This window comes from Rhea pennata, chromosome 26 (assembly GCF_028389875.1).
Source record: "Rhea pennata isolate bPtePen1 chromosome 26, bPtePen1.pri, whole genome shotgun sequence".
In the NCBI taxonomy this organism is placed as follows: Eukaryota; Metazoa; Chordata; class Aves; order Rheiformes; family Rheidae; genus Rhea; species Rhea pennata.
Genome location: NC_084688.1, coordinates 2,931,085 through 2,953,231, shown reverse-complemented (window position 1 = coordinate 2,953,231; position 22,147 = coordinate 2,931,085). Strand labels below are relative to the sequence as shown.

General features: G+C 49.0%; 2 protein-coding genes and 3 long non-coding RNA genes across 7 annotated transcripts in view; 3 read left to right on the top strand and 2 right to left on the bottom strand.

Annotated features, from left to right (window-relative positions):
* Nucleotides 1-633: 633 nt before the first annotated feature.
* PHB1 (prohibitin 1) lies at nucleotides 634-6,908 on the top strand. 2 transcript variants are annotated; one of them, XM_062595925.1, is made up of 7 exons: nucleotides 634-674; nucleotides 1,074-1,199; nucleotides 1,668-1,829; nucleotides 2,553-2,695; nucleotides 3,361-3,477; nucleotides 4,654-4,749; nucleotides 5,757-6,908. In XM_062595925.1, exons 2-7 carry the CDS (start codon nucleotides 1,112-1,114, stop codon nucleotides 5,967-5,969), a joined length of 819 nt encoding a protein of 272 aa, XP_062451909.1. In that variant the 5' UTR covers nucleotides 634-674; nucleotides 1,074-1,111; the 3' UTR covers nucleotides 5,970-6,908. The 2 variants fall into 2 exon arrangements, with proteins under 2 accessions (XP_062451909.1, XP_062451908.1); XM_062595924.1 differs by having other exon boundaries at nucleotides 650-736.
* Nucleotides 3,360-5,513, bottom strand: LOC134151420 (uncharacterized). The gene is made up of 2 exons (XR_009960836.1): nucleotides 5,382-5,513; nucleotides 3,360-3,503 (listed from the first exon to the last, which is right to left on the bottom strand). It is a non-coding gene; the product is annotated as an uncharacterized LOC134151420 (long non-coding RNA).
* An 822-nt stretch (nucleotides 6,909-7,730) lies between the features above and the next one.
* Nucleotides 7,731-15,769, top strand: LOC134151419 (uncharacterized). Of its 2 annotated transcripts, none has more exons than XR_009960834.1 (4): nucleotides 7,731-7,977; nucleotides 11,677-11,829; nucleotides 14,362-14,454; nucleotides 15,396-15,769. It is a non-coding gene; the product is annotated as an uncharacterized LOC134151419 (long non-coding RNA). The 2 variants fall into 2 exon arrangements; XR_009960835.1 differs by lacking the exon at nucleotides 7,731-7,977 and adding an exon at nucleotides 9,438-9,684.
* On the bottom strand, nucleotides 11,687-18,826 carry LOC134151418 (uncharacterized). The gene is made up of 3 exons (XR_009960833.1): nucleotides 18,798-18,826; nucleotides 15,865-15,964; nucleotides 11,687-15,597 (listed from the first exon to the last, which is right to left on the bottom strand). It is a non-coding gene; the product is annotated as an uncharacterized LOC134151418 (long non-coding RNA).
* Nucleotides 18,827-19,121: 295 nt separating this feature from the next.
* ZNF652 (zinc finger protein 652) overlaps nucleotides 19,122-22,147 on the top strand; it is a 28,084-nt gene continuing 25,058 nt past the window's right edge. The window contains exon 1 of the mRNA XM_062595759.1: nucleotides 19,122-19,416. The gene's annotated coding sequence lies outside the window, so the exon portion shown is untranslated. The remainder of the gene's footprint in view (nucleotides 19,417-22,147) is intronic.

Sequence of the window (22,147 nt, the reverse complement as noted above, 5' to 3'; positions counted from 1 at the left end):
ATACGGGGTGACCCAGGAGGGGCTCCGACCTCCGGCCGGCGCGTCCGCGAACCGGCCAGCCGTGACACAGGCTCCCAGGCCGGCTCCGGCCCTGGCGGAGGTTGTCCCCGCGGCGGGTGCTCCCGGGATTTATTCCTCGAGGGAGCCGCAGGATGTGGGAGCAGCCCAAAGGCTGCGGCGGGGCCTGGATGCGGGGCGGGGGGTGGGGGGGGGGTCCTCGCCCCACACCCCCTCTCAGCAGGGCTGTCGGGGCCGTCGGGAGAGCGCTGCTTCCCTCTAGCGGCGGCGGGGCTGGAGCCAGGGCAGACTCACCTCTGCCGCCCCTCCGTCCGCTGGCTCCCTCGCCCCGTCCGCGGGGGCCCGCGGCTGGATTTTGGGGTGTCCCCCCCCATCGCGGCCTCCCCCTCACACACACACCCCGCAGGACTACAGCTCCCAGGTCGCCTTGCGCGCAGCGGGAGCGCCGGGGCCAATGGAGAGCGGCTTTACACAGCGAGCGAGCCGCTGCGGGGCTCGCCGGGAGCTGTAGGCCTCGCCGCCGCCCTGTGGCAGGGAGAGCGCGGGGAGAACCACACTTCCCAGAATGCCGCGGGCCTGCGTGGGCCAATGAGGAGCGAGCGCCTTGGCGCGGCGCGCAGGCGCAGCGCGCCAGGCGGCCGCGGCTTCATGTGGAGGTCAGGGGCGCTGTGGGAGGGGAGCGAGCCAGGCCGGGCCGGGCCGGACCGGGCCGGGCGTGGTGGGTCCCCCGGGTCGGGCTGCAGCCTGCGAGCGTGAGAAGGGTCTCGGCCCGAGGGGCGCCCGGCCCGGGGGCAGAAGGCCTGGAGGGGGCGGGGGAGGTCTGTGGGGAGGGATCCGGGGTGCGGGGCACAGGGAGGCCTGGGGGGGAGCTGGGCTGCGGTGCCGGGGGCCCGAGGGGAGGGAACCGGGGGGCGGGGGTGCAGGGAGGCCCGGAGGGGGGGGGGAATCGGCGGCGCAGGTTGGATTTTTTTGGCGGGGGGAGTAGGCACCAACGCAGGAGTGCCTTGGCTCCTCGCTTAACGCACTTCTGACAAGCTCGTGGGTTTTTTTTGCAGGAAGGATCCGCTAAAGGGGCTAGAACTGGACGTGAGAAATGGCCGCGAAGGTGTTTGAAGGCATTGGGAAGTTTGGCTTGGGGTTAGCTATCGCAGGTGGAGTTGTCAACTCTGCTCTTTACAATGGTGAGTGGGAGAAGCAAAGTGTTTCCAGTTCATTTTATGTCTTGTCAGTGTCTTTATTGCTCTGTGCCTTTATTATTAACCTAGGTTAATAATAGGTTTTATTAGGTTTTCCTAATAAACCTAAATGATATTAACAGCATTGGAGGAAAATAGAGGTGAAACTCTGCTCTGCTGATTTACACTGACTTGTGTACCTTCTGCATTGGATAGCCAAGTTGATTGCAGAGTCCCTTCACTAGAAACTGTCAATGAGATGCTGTTCTTGAAAGCAGACTGAGAGGCCTGGAGTCGTGGCCAAGTTTTCTCTTTTGCTTTGTTGCTGCTAGCAAGCTACTTAATTTCACTAGCCTCCTGCAGCAGAAGGCCTTAATTAACCCTGATAGACTGTTAATATCTGTCATGGATAATGTTTTGGTGGTGCACAAGTACAACAGTGAATCCTTGCTTATATGCTGTTTTATTCTCTAGTTGATGCCGGCCACAGAGCTGTTATCTTTGACCGATTCCGCGGAGTCCAGGATACGGTGGTGGGAGAAGGTACCCACTTCCTCATCCCCTGGGTACAGAAACCGATCATTTTTGATTGTCGGTCTCGCCCACGTAACATTCCTGTCATCACTGGCAGCAAAGGTAAGTGTTCTGGACCAGGCAACCATAAGAGAGTAGCACTTTTTTGTGAGTCTGCTGTACCAACCTGCATGATGTTGAGTTCTTTGCCTCTGCCTCAGGCAGCAGAGAGAAGATACCTAGCTGCTTATCAGCCCTGAGGAGAGAGATGCATCTGAATATCATGCAAGGCTACATTTGATCCACATGCTCTGATTATGTCCTGTATCTTATTTTGACGTTGCTTTTAGATTTCTTTATAGTTAGCAGTTGGGTGGATAGGGGCATGAGAAGCTTTACTGTGGTCATGACTTTTATGATCTTTAACCTTGCAGAATATCACCGAGCAAGGGTTTTGTCTTCTGAACACAGTGATCCTATGTGTGCTGAGTCAAGTCTGGCGTAGTGTCAGGAATGGTTTGATCTATCTTTGTTACAGAATAGATTAAGCAGCCCTTCGTTCGGTTCTGTAGGTCGCCCCTTTAAATGCCAAATCTCTGATTCTACAGTAGGGCAAGTAATTCTGTGCATCAGAAGCAAACTGAAGCTTAAATCTTACCTGTAAGAAGGACTTGGATCCCTAGGTGAAAGGGACAGTAAAAATAACGTGTGTCTACTGGCAAAGAGCAGCCTGAAGGTTTGTTCTTTCTCATTTAGTTACTGCGGAGAGGACAACTTCAGGACGTCTCTTGTCCCCACAGTTTGCCGCTAAATTTGTGTTAAACTCCTCTCTCTTTCTCTCCACAGATCTACAGAATGTGAACATCACGTTGCGTATCTTGTTTAGACCAGTGACTGCTCAGTTACCCCGCATTTTCACAAGTATTGGAGAAGACTATGATGAGCGTGTCCTGCCTTCAATCACAACTGAAATCCTGAAGTCTGTTGTGGTAAGGACAGCATCACACCTGCTGCGCTCTGCCTGTCACCTTTCTTTCCTTCTTTTTTTTTTTTTTTTTTTTTTTTTTAGCAGTGAGAGACCTGCTAGAGTGTGGAATACCTTGTGCTGCAGACTAAGGCTTCTCTTTCCATCCTCCAGGCTCTAAAACATTATCCAGAAAAGCTGATAATTGCAGTTACATTGTTTTTCTGCCATTCTGATGCCTAGTTTGACTTAAAGCTCAAGTTGCATGAAGTCTGGATGGTGACAGGTTTCGTTGTTACCTGTTCTCAGCTGTTAGCTTTTCTCTTCAGCATGGAAGTCCCAGTAGGAGACTGGGAGGAGACTCCCACTTCTCATATTTTCTTAGACTTCAACTTACTCCCCTTAGAAGCATTCCAAGGGGACTGCAAAATAGTCATTAAGTAACTTTAATCCAGCTCATGTGCTTTTATGTTACATGCTCAGATACACTGGGAAGCCTCCCTCTCAGCTCACACTTAAATTTGCCATCATTCAGTCTTTCTCTTAGTTCAAGTGAACAGGTAGCTTAGTGTTCGCTAGCTTTCAGAGATAAACTGGATTGTTTGGGGCTTACAGGTGCAAAGACATGCAGGATATGAAAAATCTATTGTTTCTGGAAGCTTTATTCTCATTTTTGTCCACATATATCAGGCTCGCTTTGATGCTGGAGAATTGATCACCCAGAGAGAGCTGGTCTCAAGGCAAGTGAGTGAAGACCTCACAGAGAGAGCAGCAACCTTCGGCCTCATTCTAGATGATGTGTCCTTGGTAAGAGTTCTCTCTTTTCACGTTTTCTTTTTTTCACAGATAGAGTAGTGGAGAACAGAACCCACAGATGGACAAAGGGAGATGGAATTTTAGACACATGGGAAATGTTTGTTTGTCTGGAACTGCACATAATTTAGCAGTTACAGCTCAAGTCAGTACATCAGATTTTGTCACTGGCCTTCTGTGATCTTGAAAACGCCCTTGAAGGTTCAGCTGTACTGTTGTCTTGACTGACCTCACTATTGTAGGGGTTTTGTAGTTCAAATAGGGTGGAAATACTTTTTGTGGATGAGGGATCAGTCTGCAAATGGCTGGAGAGCAGCCTGCTGATCCACAAGTATTCTGAGACATAGGGGAAAGTACCTGGCCTGAGGAGCCCTAGTGAAAATTCACACTTTTGATAGTCTTGCCTGTTTCCTACAAGTGTGTCTTCTCCTCGCTGTGTCTTGTAACAAGACTACCCGAGGAGGGAGCTTTTCCCTCCCTACTCTCCTAAAGCTTTATAAAAAATAAATCTTTGCTAACCTGGCTTGGACCTACACTGTGCTCTCTCTTTGGAGATTTCCCTTGAAAGCCCCTTTAGGGGAAAGGGAAACAAGCTCTTTCATTTGGCTTTGAGCATATAGGAAGTCTTTGCAGGAAGGTGACTTTGTTTCTGCTAAATGTGAATTTTGGCTCTTTGTGTCTGGTGCTTTCTACTGACCGTACTACTTAAGGAAATCAACCTTTCCCCTGCAACATCCCAGTAGCCCACAGGTGTTCAAACAATCCAAGCTGAGAACACAAGTACGTAGTTGAGCAGGAAAGGTTTAGGATTGCTTTGCGGACTGAGGGCTGCCCTGCCTGGGAGGGGAGAGGCGAGTGAGCGGGCTCCCTCTGCCGGCTGCTTCGGTAAGCTGTCGTGGAAGGACTGTGTGGTACATTTCCAAAGTTACCGGTGTTACCTATCTGCTGGGTTGGATTTGTGCTTGTGTTTCCCTTCAGCAGGTCTGACACTTCAAAAGGCTCTGTCTGTCCTAGTTCCTGTTGCCCTTCAATTCTTTTAAGTTTTCCATCTCCATTTCAGTTCCACTGATAGAAGAAGGTTCCCTACCACATGGGAGCTGCATGGTTCTGGGCAGTGCTGCCATAAATTGTCAGTGTTACGGACTTTGTTGCTCAATTTTTGTCCCACAGACCCATCTGACTTTTGGCAAGGAGTTCACAGAGGCAGTTGAAATGAAGCAAGTGGCCCAGCAAGAAGCGGAGAGAGCCAGATTCATCGTGGAAAAGGTGCCTTGTCCTAATGCGAGACTTTAGCTTGGAAAGAGTTTCTGGTACCTTCCTCCTGCTCTAGCTAGCAGTGAAAAATGTCACTTGGGGTCCTAATGCTGATATGGTGCTCCTAGTACGGTTCTGGCATGATTGTTGGATAGATAAAACCTAAGTTTCTGTGGGTTTGGGGAGGGGGAGTTGTTTGTTTTGTTTTTAATGCTGTGTCGTGTTCTTATCAGAGCTGCTGAAGAGAAGTGTGCATGGAAAAGGAGGGAGGAAAAGGCACTTAGGAGGAAGTGTCATTTAGAAATGGGGCTTGAGGTTGAGATCCACCACTCAGATGATCCTGCTGCTTGTGGATTTTGAGAGGGTTGCTGAAGCCTTCAGTGGTGTTTGTGCATCAGGGTCTATTTCCTAGCAGTGTTATTAACTGCACGCAAGACCACATAATCTCAGATCAACCCAGGATCTCAGCAAGGAGCCTGAGTAGCCGCAGAAATAATTTTATGTAGAAGTTTGCCAGTACAGCTGAGAACACAAGCCTTTTGTGATTGGCAGAACTTGAAACCGTACCCAAAGTTAAACTAGTGAAGGCAGTGAGAGGCTTGCAAACAACCAGGATGATTAAACAGTAGAAGAGTTTATCTAACCTGGTTTTAACTCCTCTGATGAACACCTCAAATCTTTCTTAAGCAATTTTCCACCAGGAGTGCCCATAGATGGGTTAATGTTTCATGAGGTTAAGACCGATGAGACAATTTTAGGATGAGTTTTAAACCTCTTCACCTAGTGGACAAAAAAAAAAAAAAAAAAAAAAAAAAAAAAAAAAAAAAAGCAGTCAAACAGAATACACCTTTAAAATAAAATCGCCTTCTATTTTAGTTCTTGTTAAGTTTCCCATTTGGGGGGGGGGGCAGTATTGTGGTGAAGTGGGAATTTATCCTTTGCATGTGACAATAGCATCTTCCTTCTCCTGCTTTGTTCTTCTCTGTTGCTTATTCCTCTTCTCATTTGTTTTCTTGCAGGCTGAGCAGCAGAAGAAAGCAGCTGTCATCTCTGCTGAAGGAGACTCAAAAGCAGCTGAGCTGATTGCCAACTCACTGGCCACTGCAGGCGATGGCTTGATTGAGCTGCGCAAACTGGAGGCAGCTGAAGACATCGCTTACCAGCTCTCGCGGTCCCGCAATGTTACCTACCTGCCCTCCGGACAGTCTGTGCTCCTCCAGCTGCCACAGTGAACGTGGCTCTGTAGCCGTACCTAACCTGATCACTTCTACCTACCAGATCAGCCCTTTCCAAAAGAATCATTGCAATTTCCTGATTGGGTAAAAGAGAGGAAATTAAAATTCAACCCCTTTTTGAGTTCTTAATCAAATAAAACTGAACACTCTTGAAAACAAACCTGCATTCCTCCCATGTATGGTCAGAGCAGTGGCTCCAGTGACCATTAATTAAGATAGGTATGAGAATTACCCCTTTCCAGGCAGTTTGAGCAGCAGGAACAGAGCTGGGGAGTGTTTTCAATCTCTGTGAGTTCTGGGAAGAACATGTACCCCAGAAGACTTCCTGACCACAAGAGTGCCAAAACAGTCAGGTTTCACAGTGATGCATCAGTGCCTTTCAGCTGTTTGAGCCAGGGTCATTACAGACTTGCATGTCCTAGACTATGGAACAGGGATGCTCGGGTTCTTTCCTCCTCAGTCAAGCCAGTGTTTTTCCAGGTGTCAGCTAAGAGTAAGAGGACATGTCAGTTAGGTTAGTGGTTCTGCTGTGCCTGTGTGAACCATGTCTGAGTGGATTGTGGCTGAGGGGTGAGAATAGCAGAGATCCACCTTAAGCACTGATGGAGAAGGTACTTTCTCTGCAGGAAATACTTCTCAATCCCATGCTAGAAGTAGGCCATCTCTACTTCTTTCCCTTTGCTGCACAATGTTTTGATTGCTATCGCTTGTCCTGTTGTGCAGCACTGGTTCTTTCATCAAGGTTGGTAAATGTGGCATTCCAAGTGGTGCCTCGGACAAAGAGGGGCTGACTCACTGCTCCATGGCTCAAGCAGTCTGAGGTGGGCAGAATTCTCTGTTACATCAGTGCCCTTTTTATTTAGGGAGTCTGAATTGCGAGGAGGATGTGATGGGTGAGATTGTATAACTAGCTTTCAATAAATGCCATCGTCCCAAGCCTAGTAGTGTGGGTTTTTTTGATACCTCAGAAAAATGAAGGTTGGGTCAGTGGAAGAAGACACCTCGTGCTTGTGCTGGATTGTTTGGATAAGTCACTTAGCACAAGCAAATAGTCTTGCTCTGAACAACTTAAACCTTGAAATATAATTGTCTTAGCTTGTATTCCTCATTTGCAACAACGTAAGACCTGAGAATACCTTGAAGTGGTTGTGAGATTTCTCTTCCAAGGCTCCCACAGCAGAGGCACAAGCAGAATTCTTCAATGAGAGAAAGCAAGGCGTTGCCCGGACAGACCTCAGGATCCAAAGCACGAACCTCTAGCTGGATTCAGCTCCCAGTTGGGCCCAGGCAAGTCCTCTCTTCTGCTACTCCTGTTTTTCTATCCTTTAAATGAAAGTGAGCCATAAAGCCTAGCACATGGCTACACTGACTTTGTATGTATACACACAGCACCTTCAAGCTGCTGGGCATGGAGGAGGCCCCGTTTTCTGTAGCTTCTACTCCAACCTCCTGTAAGACTGTCCATACAAATGGACCACACCTCCATAGTGGAGCTATGCCTGGTTTCTTCTTGTTTGCTGGCCTTCAAAACAGACTGTGAATATGTTGCACTACCTTTAAGACAAAGAAAGCTCTGGGGGTGAACAGGTTTTTATTTCTGATCTACAACATGCATGGGAGTGTTGGCTTGTCACTTCACTTCTCAAGTCCTCTTTGGCTTTCTTTACCTCCACAAAGCCAGAATACACTTAAGCACTTAACAGCCAGAGGAATTTCTTTCCCTGCATGGTTTGTGCTGTTGTTTATTGCGCACACGTTTTTCAGGGCTGCTGTTTTCTTTCCAACAGCATGGTGTTACATCAAAAAGGGAGTGTATTCTGCCAGACACCACCTATGGTGAACTTCAAACCTACCACTGGTTACCAGAAGGTGTTGTGCTAGCCTAGCACACCATTACCCCCATCCTGCAAATAGGATACTCATAGTGTCTGCTATCTGTGAGCAAGGCAGCCTTAGGTGGATGTCATCGCTACCCTGAGGACACTGAACCATCGGGAAGACTTACGTAAGTGGTGGGCTTGTTTTCTCATCACACAGCCACTTTGGGTTGTTGTCCTAGCCTCTGGCAAAATGGAGCAGGAAAACTTGCCTGCTTTTTTTTTGCTGGGCAGGATATGTGCTTGCAGTGATGAGGTGCCTGAGCTTGCAAAGTATTTTAAGCAGCTGAGCAGTCAGGTCTATAACTACCAAATAACTTCCAGACCTCTTCCCTCTACAGTACTCTTTTTCTTTATTCTTCTAGTTTATTGCTTCAGACAGTTTTAAGGAAGCTTCCACTTCTCTCCCAAGGTTCCTTTTAAAGCCCCTTAGTGTTTCCTGCATTTCTCTGAGTTTCATGTGCCAGGTGTTGGGCTCCAAAGTCTGGTCTGAAATCCCTTCTCAGCTTCTGTAGCTCTGCACTATTTCTGCCTCCAGTTTTGTGTTTTCAGTGGAGTGTGGAGTGTTTCCTGCTGCTTTTGCTGTTAGCCTCTCTGGAGAAGGTGTCTGAAGGCTCTAACGGTGGCCCCTGGGTCTGATTAATCACCTTTTCCTTTGCTTTTGGGGTGTAATTCTTTTCACAAATGTCCCCTGGTTGTTAACTGCACCGTTATCCTCGCTCTGCCTCACTTAATGCCGAAAGCTGCCATGAACTCATCAAACTTCAAAGCCGCTCTTCAAGCTGTAGCTGTCTTGGTGTATGCTAGCTGAACCTGTCATTTACACTGTGTTTATAGCTGCCCTTCAGCCTTGTAGACTATGTGGACCCTCCACCCATCTGGCTCCAGATGGGGAATAGTGACCTTAAAATGAGGACTGATTTTGTGTGGGCTACCCAGGGTTACTAGGTGAAAAAATGCAAAGCAAAGCCTTTCACTTGCTAGATGGCCGCTGCTCTGAGAACTATGCAGCAGTGAGTGAGCACTGCCAATACCAGGCATCCAGTCTACTGTATCAGGTGTTGTCCAACTCCTTGGTTTGGTGGAGGAAAAAAAAAAAAGTCAAGATTGCATAGCCAAGGATCAGCTTCTCTGGCATTCCTGACCAAAGTTTGACTGAAGAGAGTCAAAGGTTGAGCTCTCTCTGCTTCCCAGGATGCTGGCCCTTCCCTCAGAGCATTTGAGAAGTGTTGGCAGGGTATGAGCTCTGGCTCTCAGTGCTGTACTTGTCAGGGCAACAGAAAGAGCTTCAGGCCTGGGTAACATGAAAGCAGGCTGTCCTTGCTGCTCTAACAAATAAGACATCCCCACCCTCCATCTGGCATTTTTTAAGCTTTGTTGTTCTTAAGAATCCAGTAAGAAAAATTTTCTCATGAAAGAGCCCTCAGCTGAGGTGGAGAGACAAGAGAAGTCAAGGCATGTGGCTTGTACTGAGGGCAGAGAGGCATTTTGTTATCGTGAGTCTTAGTCTGCCTGCCAGAGACCCTGTATAAGCCACTTGATCCACTCGGAGCCAGTCCTGCGGCCATCTTCTGCTGCTCTGCTGGCCTAGCTGGGACCAACTCCCAGCTGCAGGGCACAGCTATCGCAAGTGCTGCCTCATCTTTGAGGCTTAAAGAGGTACTGGACAGATGCTCCAAAACCTGTGGATCTCCCACTTCACCTCATCCTAAAGAAAAAGAGAGGGGCTGCCTTGTGACCATGCCTGGAGCAACCACTGGCCACAAGAACGAAGTACGCCATAAGCACCATGTGCCATGTCTTTCCAGTGAGATAGATGCACACTTCAGCTGAAGGTAAGCCACGATCACAGGTGGGGAACTAGCTGGATGGTGCTATTTGAAGAGAGGCAGAGAAATTTTGGGTTAGTTTCTGTGAACAGAAAAGCCAATGGGCCTGTGGTTTGGCTCTTGAGCCTGGATTCCTGCTGTCTAAACTGACACAAGCTCTGATTGAAGCATTTCCTGCAGTTAGGCAAGTAGTAACAGAGCTTTGCTGTGTGGGCTTTCTGATGTTTAGCAGGGATCACAGCCATGCTAAAACTCTTGCTTTGAGGTGGGGGAATGCTTTCTGTGGTCATTTTTTCCTCATTTTGGCCACCTATTTGCCCAAACACTTTGAACTCGGTGTATTTGACTCTTCATCCATTAGTTTGAAATTGTCTTTCTCTGCAGGAAGGATAGGCACAGCATGATGCACAAAGCCACTGCTTCCCCAGCAAGGCGGGGGCATGTTAGCGAGCTGGAGAAAGCATGCACTTCCTAGGCAACCCAGCTAAAAGGGCTCAAAAAGTTACTCAAAAGGCTTTGCCCCAGATCTCTGCCTGAGCGTTCACTAGTCAGAAATAAATTTCCTTCTTTGAGGCTTTCCGTCCACAAAGCTATGGGCACTGACTTGCACCAGCATCAGAACAGGCATTCCTGATTTTTCTATTTTCCAACAGATTAAGTTTAGCATCAAGCTTGGGGCAAGGGGTGTTTTGTGGGTCATTGATGGAGGTTGTAGCTCTGTTGCTAACCACAGCTGGCTATCTTAGCCAGGAAGAACATCTGGAAAGAGGCCAACACCTTTCTCAGAGGGCAAAAAGAATAAAAGTTGAAGAGCAGATGAGGCTAGCAGGCCAGGCTGCTCTCCCACCAGATGGCAGCAGCAATTCTGCTCTCTGCTGCCAGGAAGGGTAATGGGGACCAAAGGGTGTCCCTCAGCCTCCCTGTGGGGACAGGTGATCAGGGAGGTCACCCTACCCTTGGCAAAGGACGCAAGGAGTGGACAAGAACAAACACAAAAGCACACAGTCCCCAGGCGAGGAAGAAAAAGCACAGCCTAGCACAACACTGATCCGACAGTCAGTGTCGTGCAGCTCAGGACTCGGGTAGGCAGGTACAAAGGTTTAGTCCCTGAGCCAGGCTGTCCTGGTAAACCTGTGATACCCACTTGAGTCTGAAGAGCACCTCTACTCTCAGCTCCAGGTTTTAACCCCCTCTAAAATAATACGCTGGAAGGCACAAATCCCTGTCTCCGCATTTATCCCCACGGGCAGCTCTGCTTTGCAGGGCGTCTCCTTCCAAAAGTAGCCATTTGAGTGTTCATCCTGTGCCCCCTTCTCAATCTGCAAAGGTCATTCCCAACACAAATCCCTAGGTGTGATTTCAGAAGCACAAGTTGCTTTAGCTTGGCATCGCAAAGCAACATTGAGTAAAAGTCGGCACGGGTAAAAGCTTGGCAGTGTTTTAATCTCAAGCCCTGGCCCCAGAGTCATCACAGTAATAGCATCATAGATTAATCACTTGTATTCCTCTGAATGCAGCCCAAGTACCAGGCTACAGGAACCAGGTTTGGGCAAGGTCTGATGATAATGAACAACATGAGACCTACTAGGGCCACTGCACGGCCCCATATGAGCGCAATTGCAGCCCCCTCTGCTGTAAAGAGCTGCCAGAAGACTAAAGAGCAGCAGTTAGTTGCCACCTTCACACATCAAAGCTCTACAAGCAGAGGTGAAAACTCCCTGCTCACCACTCTGCTCTTGGCTGCAATCCCCTAGATGTGTTTTTTTTTTGTTTTGTTTTGTTTTGTTTTCTTCCCAGGGAGACTTCGCCTTACTGCTCGTTTCCACTCATGCTGGTGGAAAAGCTCAGCTCTGCACTACCCACAGCAGCTGGGACAGCCTGCTAACAACATTCACACCAGCCAAACAAGCTTTTGTTCATGATAAACAAACAGGAAACTGCCTGATTTCCTTTGCGTTCACCCTCTCTCTCTTCCCCCCCCCCCCCTTTTTTAAATAGATAACCAGCCTACCTGCTTTGTGATGAGGAGACTGAACGCAACCATATGGACAGGCACTTTGGAGCAACTGTAATTTGCAGCATGGCAGTTGCACAGAAATACATATCTGCTCCCCAAGAGTTGCTGATGCACCAGAGCTGAAGCCTCTCCAGGTAAGAAAGCTCCCTGAATTTGTGATAATATGCACCCTGCAGCAAGCTGGCAGCACGTCTGAAGTGGTTAGAGCAAGGGATAGGGAGGAGTTTCCTTATTGCTTCCTTTGTGCTGTTTATATCCAAGTGGATTGAACAGACAATGTCTCTGTCCTGAAACACAGAGGAGGTGAGGGGGGAAAAAAGCACTTGTGGAGGTGGATAGAAAGTTAACATTCTAAGCTGGAGTGGAGCTCAGCTGGGCTGGGAAAAGGGGAGCATCTGAGGATTAGCACTTCTTAGGGCCAAATTCAGTTTAATTATTCCTCACCAGGCAACAAGCAGCACTGGAGGCTGAGATGTTCTTCACATGCCTGTTTTCCATCAGCAGAACTCAGTTAATTTCAGTCCAGTGAGTCCTGACTTACACTAGTGCAAGTAAATCTCAAAAGTGAGTCAGGTTTACTTAGATAATCAACTCCTGTGCTTTGGTTTTCTACTTGGTAAAACAGGGAGTGAGTCGCAGGTGGAGGGGTAGCAGGGTGAATGATAGGGAATATAATAAACCCCATCTAGGAGTTACAGAACAAACTTCCAGAGATGAAGCATCTGATGTCTTTAAAAAATATAATGAATACTTCTTTTAACCACATGCTCACCACAGCTATGCTGAGTTCACTTTTCCTACCCAGAAAAGCAACAAAAAACAAATCTGTGGAAAAAGGACCTGGCAAAGTAGGCATCTATTTCTTGCTGAACACCTCCCCAGAAACGAGAGGAACTAGAGAGACTTGGAAGCTCCCATAAGATCCACCTCACTTGAGTAAAAAGCATCACCACAGTTAACAGTTCAAAAGTGGGGCCAGTAGCTTAACTGTCTTTGCAATGAAGACCAACTCTTTAAGCAGATATTATAATGAGAGAAAATGGTATCAAACTTTGAGATTTGTGTGAATGTGCAATGTTCTGCACCACGCTGCAAGGCAAGCATCATTACTGCCTCTGCACAGCCATGACAGCACTGTTGCATGCCACTGTGGCAGCAAAGTGACACTGATAAATTAAAAGTACATATTGCAGGCCCATAACCAAGTCCCAAACCCTGGCCCTCTCCCGAAGCTGAGCTCAACTGCTGGTGTAAAACCAGTGTTAAGGCTCAATGCCCTGGATTGCACATGATGCTGATCTGGAGGGGGTCAGAAATCTGCAGTGTGCTAACCTTGATCTTTGACAAGCTGAAGGTGTGACTGAGCATGGGAAAACTGAGTGTCCAGAACCAAACTAGAGGGCACTGCAGAACATGGAAGCAGTGGGAGATGCCTGTTGTAAGATGAGAGTTCACTGTTACTGTGCAGCTGGGGAAAAGGAGCAGCAAGGCAGGAAGGGCAGGAGGAGGCTAGGAAAACATGCATGCAGGATGCCTCCAAAGCAGTAGATTAAAAATACTCCCGTGCAACAGAGGCAAGAACAGGAAGGAAGCAAGGGTTAAGCCTGAGCAAGGTGAGTTTATCCTGGAGACAATAATTCAAACGTGTCTTTCATGTCAATGAGTCTCATAATGCCATTTCTGCACTGCTGGCAAATAAGGCTCTGTTGAAGCTTTATATTTCTGTTATCTAAAGCATCTTCCTCCCAAAGCACCCTCCTGGGTGTTTTTCAAACCCAGGGGGAAGCTTCTACACAAAAAGTTATGCTGGAAGATTAGGTATGAATACAAAAAACTCCAGTTAGACCAGTTAATTCCTCATCAGGAGACTCCAGACAAGATCTAAGGACCTGTGCTTGCCCTACTTTGGTAGGGGCTGATGCTGATCTGAGCAGAAGTACTCTTAACACAGGAACAGAAATGTCCCCAGGGACATCAGCAATGTTTCCATTTAAGAGTTATTCCAGCACACAAGTGTTAAAACTTCCCCTTGGTATACAATCCACTGAGGAGGCCACCTGAGATTACAACATAAACCAAAGCAAATCAGGCAGCAAATAGAGTAAAAGCCCAATTCTGTGATTTTTTCCCCTTGCTCTGACCCTGCTCTTATTCAACTGCCATAACCTAGAATCTGTATTTTACTTTGTAATTAAAAAAGCACAAAATAAAGGGAACAACTTAATTTCTGAAGAATGATTTTATGTGGAGGCTGATGCAGATAGTTCTGATAATGCAATCCTCTTACCACCCTGCCCTCATCTCCTCAAAGAAAGCTATGCATGAATCTGTCAGTTTTTTTCTGTATTACAAAAGGCTGCTGCCTTGCCTGAGCCTTTAATACACAAGGCACTATAACATCCAGCTGTCGGTGCTGTGTCCCTGAAGAGCCCCTCAGCACTGAGATGCTTAAAATGTTAAAATATGTCAAGGAGGGTTGAAGGCATCTTCTTGGAAGGCCAGAGTTAAGGCTACTGTTACCTTACTGGAAGGTACCTCAGTCTGCTTCCTGCTTCTCAGACGCAGGTGTGTTGCCTGTCAACTTTGCCTACATCCTGCTGCTAGGGAAATGTTGGTGGGTATAAACTCTGCAATATTATTTGGAGGCAATTGATCTTTAATTGTAGCCTCACGGTGGACTACTAAAGGAGAAGAGAGAATGGGAACAGGAACTTCCTCTGCTTGAACTTCTACTCTGCTCGAACTTCTACTCTGCTCTCGTAAGTCTTAAACCCTCTTCATTCAGTGGTAGCAGTTCCCTCAGATGGTATAGGGCTTCCTGTGACAAGGGTTAGCAGGAAAAGCCCTTTGTTTTCCTTTTGCTTCCTTTCCCATTGCTTGAGAGGACCCTGAATACTGCAGGACATAGCAGGATGCCTAACAGATAAAGCATTGGTCTGAGCATCTGGCTGGGTTGCAGATGTGGTCAGCAAGGCATCAGCACCCCTGTCCATGCCTCAGTATATTTTCTCATCCTTGTTTATTTTCCTAGCGAGGGCAGGGATTTTCATTGTAGTGTCCCTGCACAGCACCAAGCTCCAAGAGCCCTTCTCCCTTGGGGAAGGAGAAAAGAGTCCTGCCTGCAACTGTACTCACAAGCTTCTCAGTATCAAGTCACACACAGTTCAGGCTGTTTCCAGTGCAGAACTGCTACATTATGGTGGCCTCAGGAAAACATCAATGATGCAGAGAAGGGCTAGTGCTGTTTCACCTGGACTTGCTTCATGCCAGCATAAACATGCCACAAAGAGTCACCTCTCACTGCCAACCTGCTCTGGTGCAGAGTGGGAGGACACGTAGTACAGCAGGAAGGGAGCCCATCTTCTTGTTGGCTATGGGGAAAGAAAGGGCTACAATAGGAACCTTTTCAGAACAGGAAGGACAGTAGTTCCTTGATAACTGCTTTAGTTAAGCCATATGCAAGCTGATGACCCTGAAGATAGCTGCCAGAAAAAAACCTTTCAAAGTGCTATGGACTCCAATGGTCAACCCAAGAAGCTGTTTCTATTCAGCCTGGACTACATATGTACACAGACACTATCCTTCCCAACCTATCACTATGCACCCACAAGTGAAGGAATCCCTTTGCACAGAGATCTTGCTGTCATTCTCCTCCTGAAATGCATTGTGTTGAGTCATTTGGCTCTGATCTTCTCACTAGGTGTCAAGAGTTTCCCAGGAAATCATCAGAGCAGAAATTCAGATGATCCTTGTCGACAGCAGAGAATCATCCTTGCCTGAGTAAAGCAGAGAACTCTTGTAAACTGCATCCCATCCCACAGCAGCACAGTTCACGTAGGACTGCAGCCCTCAGACTGGGCAGACATCTCCCGAACTAGAGGATTCCAGCCTGGGTTTTCTACCTGAAAGCCACATAAAATAGCGAGAAAAAATAGCTCAGGGATCACTCAGGAATGCCTAGCTTCACAAACCAAGAACCCTGCTAGTGGTTACCCCCATCACAGAGCTAGCTGCATCTCAGCAACACTCTTCTATGTTAAGTTTGCTTTCTCAGCAAATTTAGAACAACTATTCCTCTAGAAAAAAATAAAAAGCTAAGTAATGCTGTATCCTAGTGTCTGCTGGGCTCTTGGCCCATAAGATTCTCATATTTTTATTACACATTTCACCTTGGAATGTCCTGAGCTGCTCTGCAGAAAAGAAAGGTCTGCTTCCAGAGAGGTGCCTGCAGACCTCTGAAGTGAGCTGCAACAGTTGCTTGCTGAAACACTGCAACAGTTTAGGGAAGAAAATGAAGATATTTATCACTGTCTCTGGCACTGCATGCAATGAGGAAAAAGCATGTGAGCATTTCGCACACCAGTTATATTTCATAGACAAGGGGAATGCCAGGGAGGGGGAGTCAAGATGCCACAGGATCTTACTGAGCAGGCAACAAGATGCAGGAAGTTGCCTCTAGAAGTTATACAACAGTGAAAGGAAAGCAGAGATGACAGCAAGGAAATCAGAGGGGTGATAAGGATCTGTGGCTGTGAGGCAGGTGTGTGCTAGGGAGCAAATCATGTGCAAGCAGAGATGTGGAGCTGTTGCTGCATTTTGTTTGTTTCCTTCTACCTGGCTGACATGTCTTTTCATGTCAAAAGCTAGATCAAAGAGAGGGATGTAAATAGGCAAAGCAAACTCCCTTGTGGGAACAGGGCTGAGTGCCATAGCCAACCTCTCAGCTGGATTCCCCCCTGGGAGCCAGCATGAGGAGCTGTCACCCTCCATTAGCCAAGTAGCCAGGGAAGAAAGTGCATGATAGCAAGGTGATATGGGCATTCAGGAGCCAAACCACATAGTGGGGCTAAAAGAGTCACACTCCTCTGCAACAGCCTCTTTCCTAAGCCACCACCAACACTGATGGGCCACAGCAGGACCACACTTCGGTTTCATCACATCAGGCGGCCTTCCAATTCCAAGAATGTTTGTACTTGGTCTCCTTTTCTCTTCTCTCGCAGAGTCCTGCTATCCGCTGAGAAAGCGAGACTTAGCATTTCCTTTTAGCCTCTGCACAGCTTGTATTTGGAGGGTGAAAAATCACCCTCACTGACATCATCTAAAGCTGAGTACATGGAGTACCTTTCACAGAAAAGGCCCCTTCTATCCTCCAATTGCCATTTTGGGATGTAGGATCTCATGCTACAAGCTCAGGGTACAGAAGCTACGTTAAAAACTGACAGGAGACTAAATGCTCTCCTCACATGCTGGAGGAAGGGATCAAGGCACCGACCTACTCTTATGCCATACACAGACACCTGCAGCAGCTGTTGTCTACGTGCAGGTACTGAAATAGGTGATAACTTTCACTAGTTATCTGTACTCTTTTGGACAAGGGCATCCACTGATTTCTAGTATCTCCTCAGCTGTCCCTCTGCTAAAATCCCACATTTGGAAGAGGGGATCTGTCACTCATTACTGTCTCATTCACCTTCCAAGAGAAAGTTCCCCAGCATTTTTCCCCGCTTTCTTCAAGTCTGGACTTCTAAAGCATGTGGGTAATTTAGCTACACAGTTAACCAACAACAGCACCACATCCCCTGACATCCTCCCTCCATTTTTTTCTCAAGAAGCTGCACTGCATGAGGATGTTGAGCCGAGGTGGAGAAGTGATGATTCTCTCAGGGCCCAGCATCTCCCCAGGCTGCCCCTTCCCCCTCCAGCTATACATAGTCCCAGCAGAGATTAGCCTGGGGCCTGCTCTGAACTGGACCAGCTAGTAATAGCTCCCATGGGGCTGGTCAGAGCAAAGTGCACTGTGCTCTGCTCCTTTCCCATACCCCTACAGCAGGGGTTGCTGGGGCAAGGAGGAGAGCTGGCAGCATTGCTCTCATCCCACCACAGGGTTCCCCTGGCCTGTACTTCCCCCTTTTATTTGATGGTGAATTCTGACAGTCCCAATCCTCACTCTGCCTAGGGAGCTCAACTCTGTGTTTTATGTTCAGTAATCAAGAGCAGGGCAAATAAATTTGCAGGTAGTTTGCTGGGGTGGTGGTGGTGGGATTTTTTGCAGAACCTCAAACTGAGTGCCCTTAAACATCAAGAAGTTGTGTGCAGCAAACACAGCAGCAGACGAAGAAACAAACTAGAAGCAAAAAAGGGGTTGTGGACTAAGGACAAGAAAGGGAGCCAGGGCAGCAACATGAGTCCGAGAGGAGGCAGGAGGGAATCAAAGCAGCGTGGCACAGGAACAGATTCCTGAAGTCCCTGGGCAGCAGATACCGCTAAACAACAGGGCTGGTGCCCTTCCCCCTTTTCCTGTTTCTGCTACTCTTGTTAATTCTTTTACAGCCGCCAAACCTAAACCACAGCAGTCCTCTTCCCTCCTACACAGCGCTCAGCAGTGGTTTTCAAGGCTATGGAAGAGGCTTTGCAGCTTCCTAGGAGAGGTGGCACCGCTGCCGGCCTGGAGAGAAGCAGCTCTGATCCATCCTTTTACAAGCCCCCTACCCACCGCCAATGCTGATGCTGAGCTCGGCCAACCAAAAAAAAAAAAAGAAGGAAAAAAACCCAAACATTTTGTCACCTCTCCTTTCTCACAAGCCAGGCTCAGGCCCTGCAGGCGGGTGCGAGCACAAAACCACAGGCCAGAGCTAAGTAGTTATTAGTATTTCAGGGGGAGAAGGAGGTTTGAACAAGTGAGAGCTGGGGTTTGGCACAACATAACAGAAGCGACCGGTTCCTGCGGCTACTCCGAGGCGCATCGGGCCCCTCCCAGGGTCTTACCTGGCTCCGGAGGGGCGGCTCGGCGGCACCCCGGCCGCAGCCGTTATCCCCGCGGACCCGGGCCGCGAGGCCTGGCGGCGGGACCAGGGCGTCAGGCCCCTCGCCACGGCTCTCCCGGCTCAGCTGATTGTAATAATTAGTGCGGCCGCGCTAATTAGCGCGGTCGAGTAACGGTCGGCGGCGCTGAGGGAGCTTCCCCCCCCTCCCCCCCGCCGCCGTCGTTCACCGGTCGCGGCCCGGGCCCCGCGCGCGCCGCCTCACCTGAGCCCCGCGGGGCGCCGGGCCCCGCGCATGCGCAGCGCCCCCTCGCCCTCCTCCCCGCGCGCGCGCGCCTCACCTGCGCTCCGCGCTCCCCTCGGGCCCCGCCGCAGTCTGAGGTGAACGGCGAAGGGGGGCGGGGAGCGGGGCCGCCGCCCGACGGCGCATGCGCCCCGCAGCCGCGCTTCCCCCCCCCCCCCCCCGAACACCCTCAGCCTATGGGTGTCCCCCCCTCCCCACACTCCCCCCCTCCCGCGCGCGCCCGCCCGCCCGCGCGCCCTCCTCCCCCCCCCCCACCCCCGCGCGCCACACAGCACCGCTCCAACCGCCCCCCTCCCTCCCTCCTGCGCGTGCCCGTGACGGCGCGCGCGCGTGCGCGCGTGCGCGCGGCGGAGTCGCGAGACTGGCTGCGGCGGCCACGTAGCGCTGCGGCGGCGGCTGAGGGGGAGCGGGAGCCGCGTCCGCCGGCGGCGGGGCCTGGGCCCGAGGCGGCGGCGGGTAGTGGAGCGCCGCGGCGGCTGAGCGGAGGGAGGCAGGCAGGGAGGCAGGCAGGGAGGGAGGGCCGCGGGCGCCCTGCCCTCCGCCCTCCCGCCTCGCCTCCTCCACCCGCCCTCCGCCGCCTCGCCCGTGCCCCCCTCCCCTCCCCTCGCCGCCCGGCATGGACGGCGGCGGGGGCGGCCCTGCGGGGATCGGCCTGGGTGAGTGTGGGCCGCCCGCCGCGCCGCGGGTGTCGCGCGTGTTGTCGTGTCCCCTTCCCCACGGGCCTTCCCCCTTCTCGGGCCTGGCGGCAGCCGCGGAGCCGCGCTAGGCCCAGCCTAGCGGGGGGGGGGGGGAGCGGGGTAGAGCCGGGGCGGTGGAGGGGGGGGGGTGCGGGCCCGGTTCGCAGCCCCCCCTCCCCCCCGCACCTCGGGGGCGGGGAGACGGAGCCTGGAGGGCCGGGGGGGGCCGGGGCGGCGGCGGGAGGGGGCTGTGCCACCTGCCGGGGGGAGGGGAGCGAAAGGTGAGTTGCACGAAGCAACTAAGGAAGGGGGGGGAAGCCAAAACAACAACAACAACAACAACAAAAAAAAGCAACAAATCTCGCCGCGTTTGGCCGTGCTGGGCCGCTTGGCTCTTTGCTTTCTCCCTCCGCGTCCCAGCAGAGCGGGCGGGGGGCCCGGGCCACCCCCTCCTCCGCCCGTGTCACTCGTGTGCGGCTGGCGGGGCCGAACGCGGTTGTTGAAACGCGCTCGCTTCTGCGACCGGAGTTGTCAACCGGGTGAGCGAGGGGGGGAAGTGCGGCCCCTTCCCCACCTGGCTGCTTCTGGGTCTAGGTGTGCGTAGGAAAAAAAAAAAAAAAAAAATGTTTCCTCTTCTCCTCAGTCCTTTCGGAAGGAATCTTTTTGCTTTGGAGCTTATCTTGTGGTATGCATGTCCCACGGTTTGGGGGGGTTGTTTTGGTTTTCACTGTCTGCTGTGCAACTTTTAGTCCCGCAGATGGTTTGGTACAGGTATTGTTAGAATGAAAAGATGTGCTTCAAGATAATGTTTCTCTTTGTCACGGAGGTCTTACAGAAGTATCTTCTTTAATTGGAACTGGGTTTTGGCATCTCGTGCAGGAGAAGTGATTTAAGCGAGAGTGAGGAAAGTCCTGTGGGCATAAAGGATGTGAGGAATGTGCATTTTTATCTTTCTGGGGATGACCTGAGCTGTATTGTTCTGGGAATGGCAACGGGCACATGCTTTGTTGACAGTGGTGTATGCGCGGTGAATCAGGAGAGTGATGGTGGGGTACGTGTGGAATAAAGGAGATGCAGTGCGTGAGCATTTATTTGTGAAGGATGGTCTGGCGCACCTTGATTTGTCACTGCGCTGATTGACTGCAGCTTAATTGTTCGCATGTCCAAGTTCCCCTTGTGCGCTCTTTGCACTGAGGCCTGTGTCTGGTGTGCGTTAGCAAAATGCATAGATGTAGGACTATAGACGTTATTGTAGTAAAAAGACAGTGGGGTTGGAAAATCTGATATTAAAGGGATGTAATGTTTTATGGGAATGTATAATTTACTTTACACAGGTCTAGTATTATCATTGGTACCTACCTGAAACTCCCTTTTTACCTATATGTAGGGTGCATTTTTTTTGTGCTTTATATGATTAATCAAGCACTTAAAATGTGGTTGTTGTGCTGAATCAATGAAGAGCCCAGTCCCTGCCCCAGGCAGCCAACATTCAAGTTTAGATATTAATAGTAAAGTTGAGATATAGAGTAAACTTACAGTGTAAATGTGTAATTGAGGGATATAAATTTTGAAAGCTTTTTCAGGAAGAGTGTATATATGAAAGACAATGAAGTGCAAAATTATGAAGGCTTTTTATTTTTATGACTAAGCTATTGTGAGTAACAGGAGGCCAGAGACTTAAGATTTTATTTATGATTTTAATTAGTACTTGTGAGTCTAGTATTCAGAGGTACTACAGCATTTGTTTGCAGTAACTGAGATGTGTTATATTTGGAAAAATCAGTACAAGTTTTGTGGAGTTTAACTTATAATATTAAAAAAAAACTTTCAAATATTTACATGATCAAAATATTTTGTTGGCATTATAGGCTTTTGTTGATTTGTTTTAGAGGACTTTATTGATTTGTTTTTCTTGTTTAGTGATGATATTTCCTGGAGAGTGAGTTCCTAGCAGTTTTGTATAAATGTTTAGTTATATATGAGCTAAGTTACAAAAGCAGTTTGTCAGGTTCTGCTGCGAGTGCAAGACATTGGGACGTTCTGTGTTTGCTCTCATTGCTAGGATAAAAGAATGTGAAAATTTCAGATTGAGATTTGCAATTTCATCTGAAGATGGAATTTATATGCACAAGAAATTGCTTGCATGATACTTACAGGCTGAATATAGTTTGTCTACTGCTCTCTCCTCTGCAGCATGAGGTGCCCGTACAAAAAGGCCAAGGAAGAGTCCTTTGAGTTGTGCAACTACATTAAAGGGCGATTTTCAGTAAACAAGATTCCATCTTTCATTCTTGATACCATGTTTTCTATATTGATGCTTAATGGAAGAGTGGTGGGTGTACCAATAGCATATTTGAGATACGCATAGGTATATTTAAGGTGATTACAAAACTACCTGTCATCAGTGACCTATTTCTGTGTGGCACACTATAATATGCCTTATTAAAGAATAAATTTCTTTTTGAACCAATAAAAAAAGGCCAACATAAATGGAGAAGATTGATATGTTCTGTGAAAACCTGGATCTGTGGTTCATTATTGTATTAAAATATTTTCTAACCATTCACTTGGTTAAATTCCTACAGTACGAGGCAGATAATTATACTACAGTATGTTCTGCTGCAAAACAGCTCTATTTCTATTGAACCCAGATCTTCGCTTCTAAAAGGAGAATGAAGTAAATTTTTAAAGTGTGTGATTTTGGGGAGGA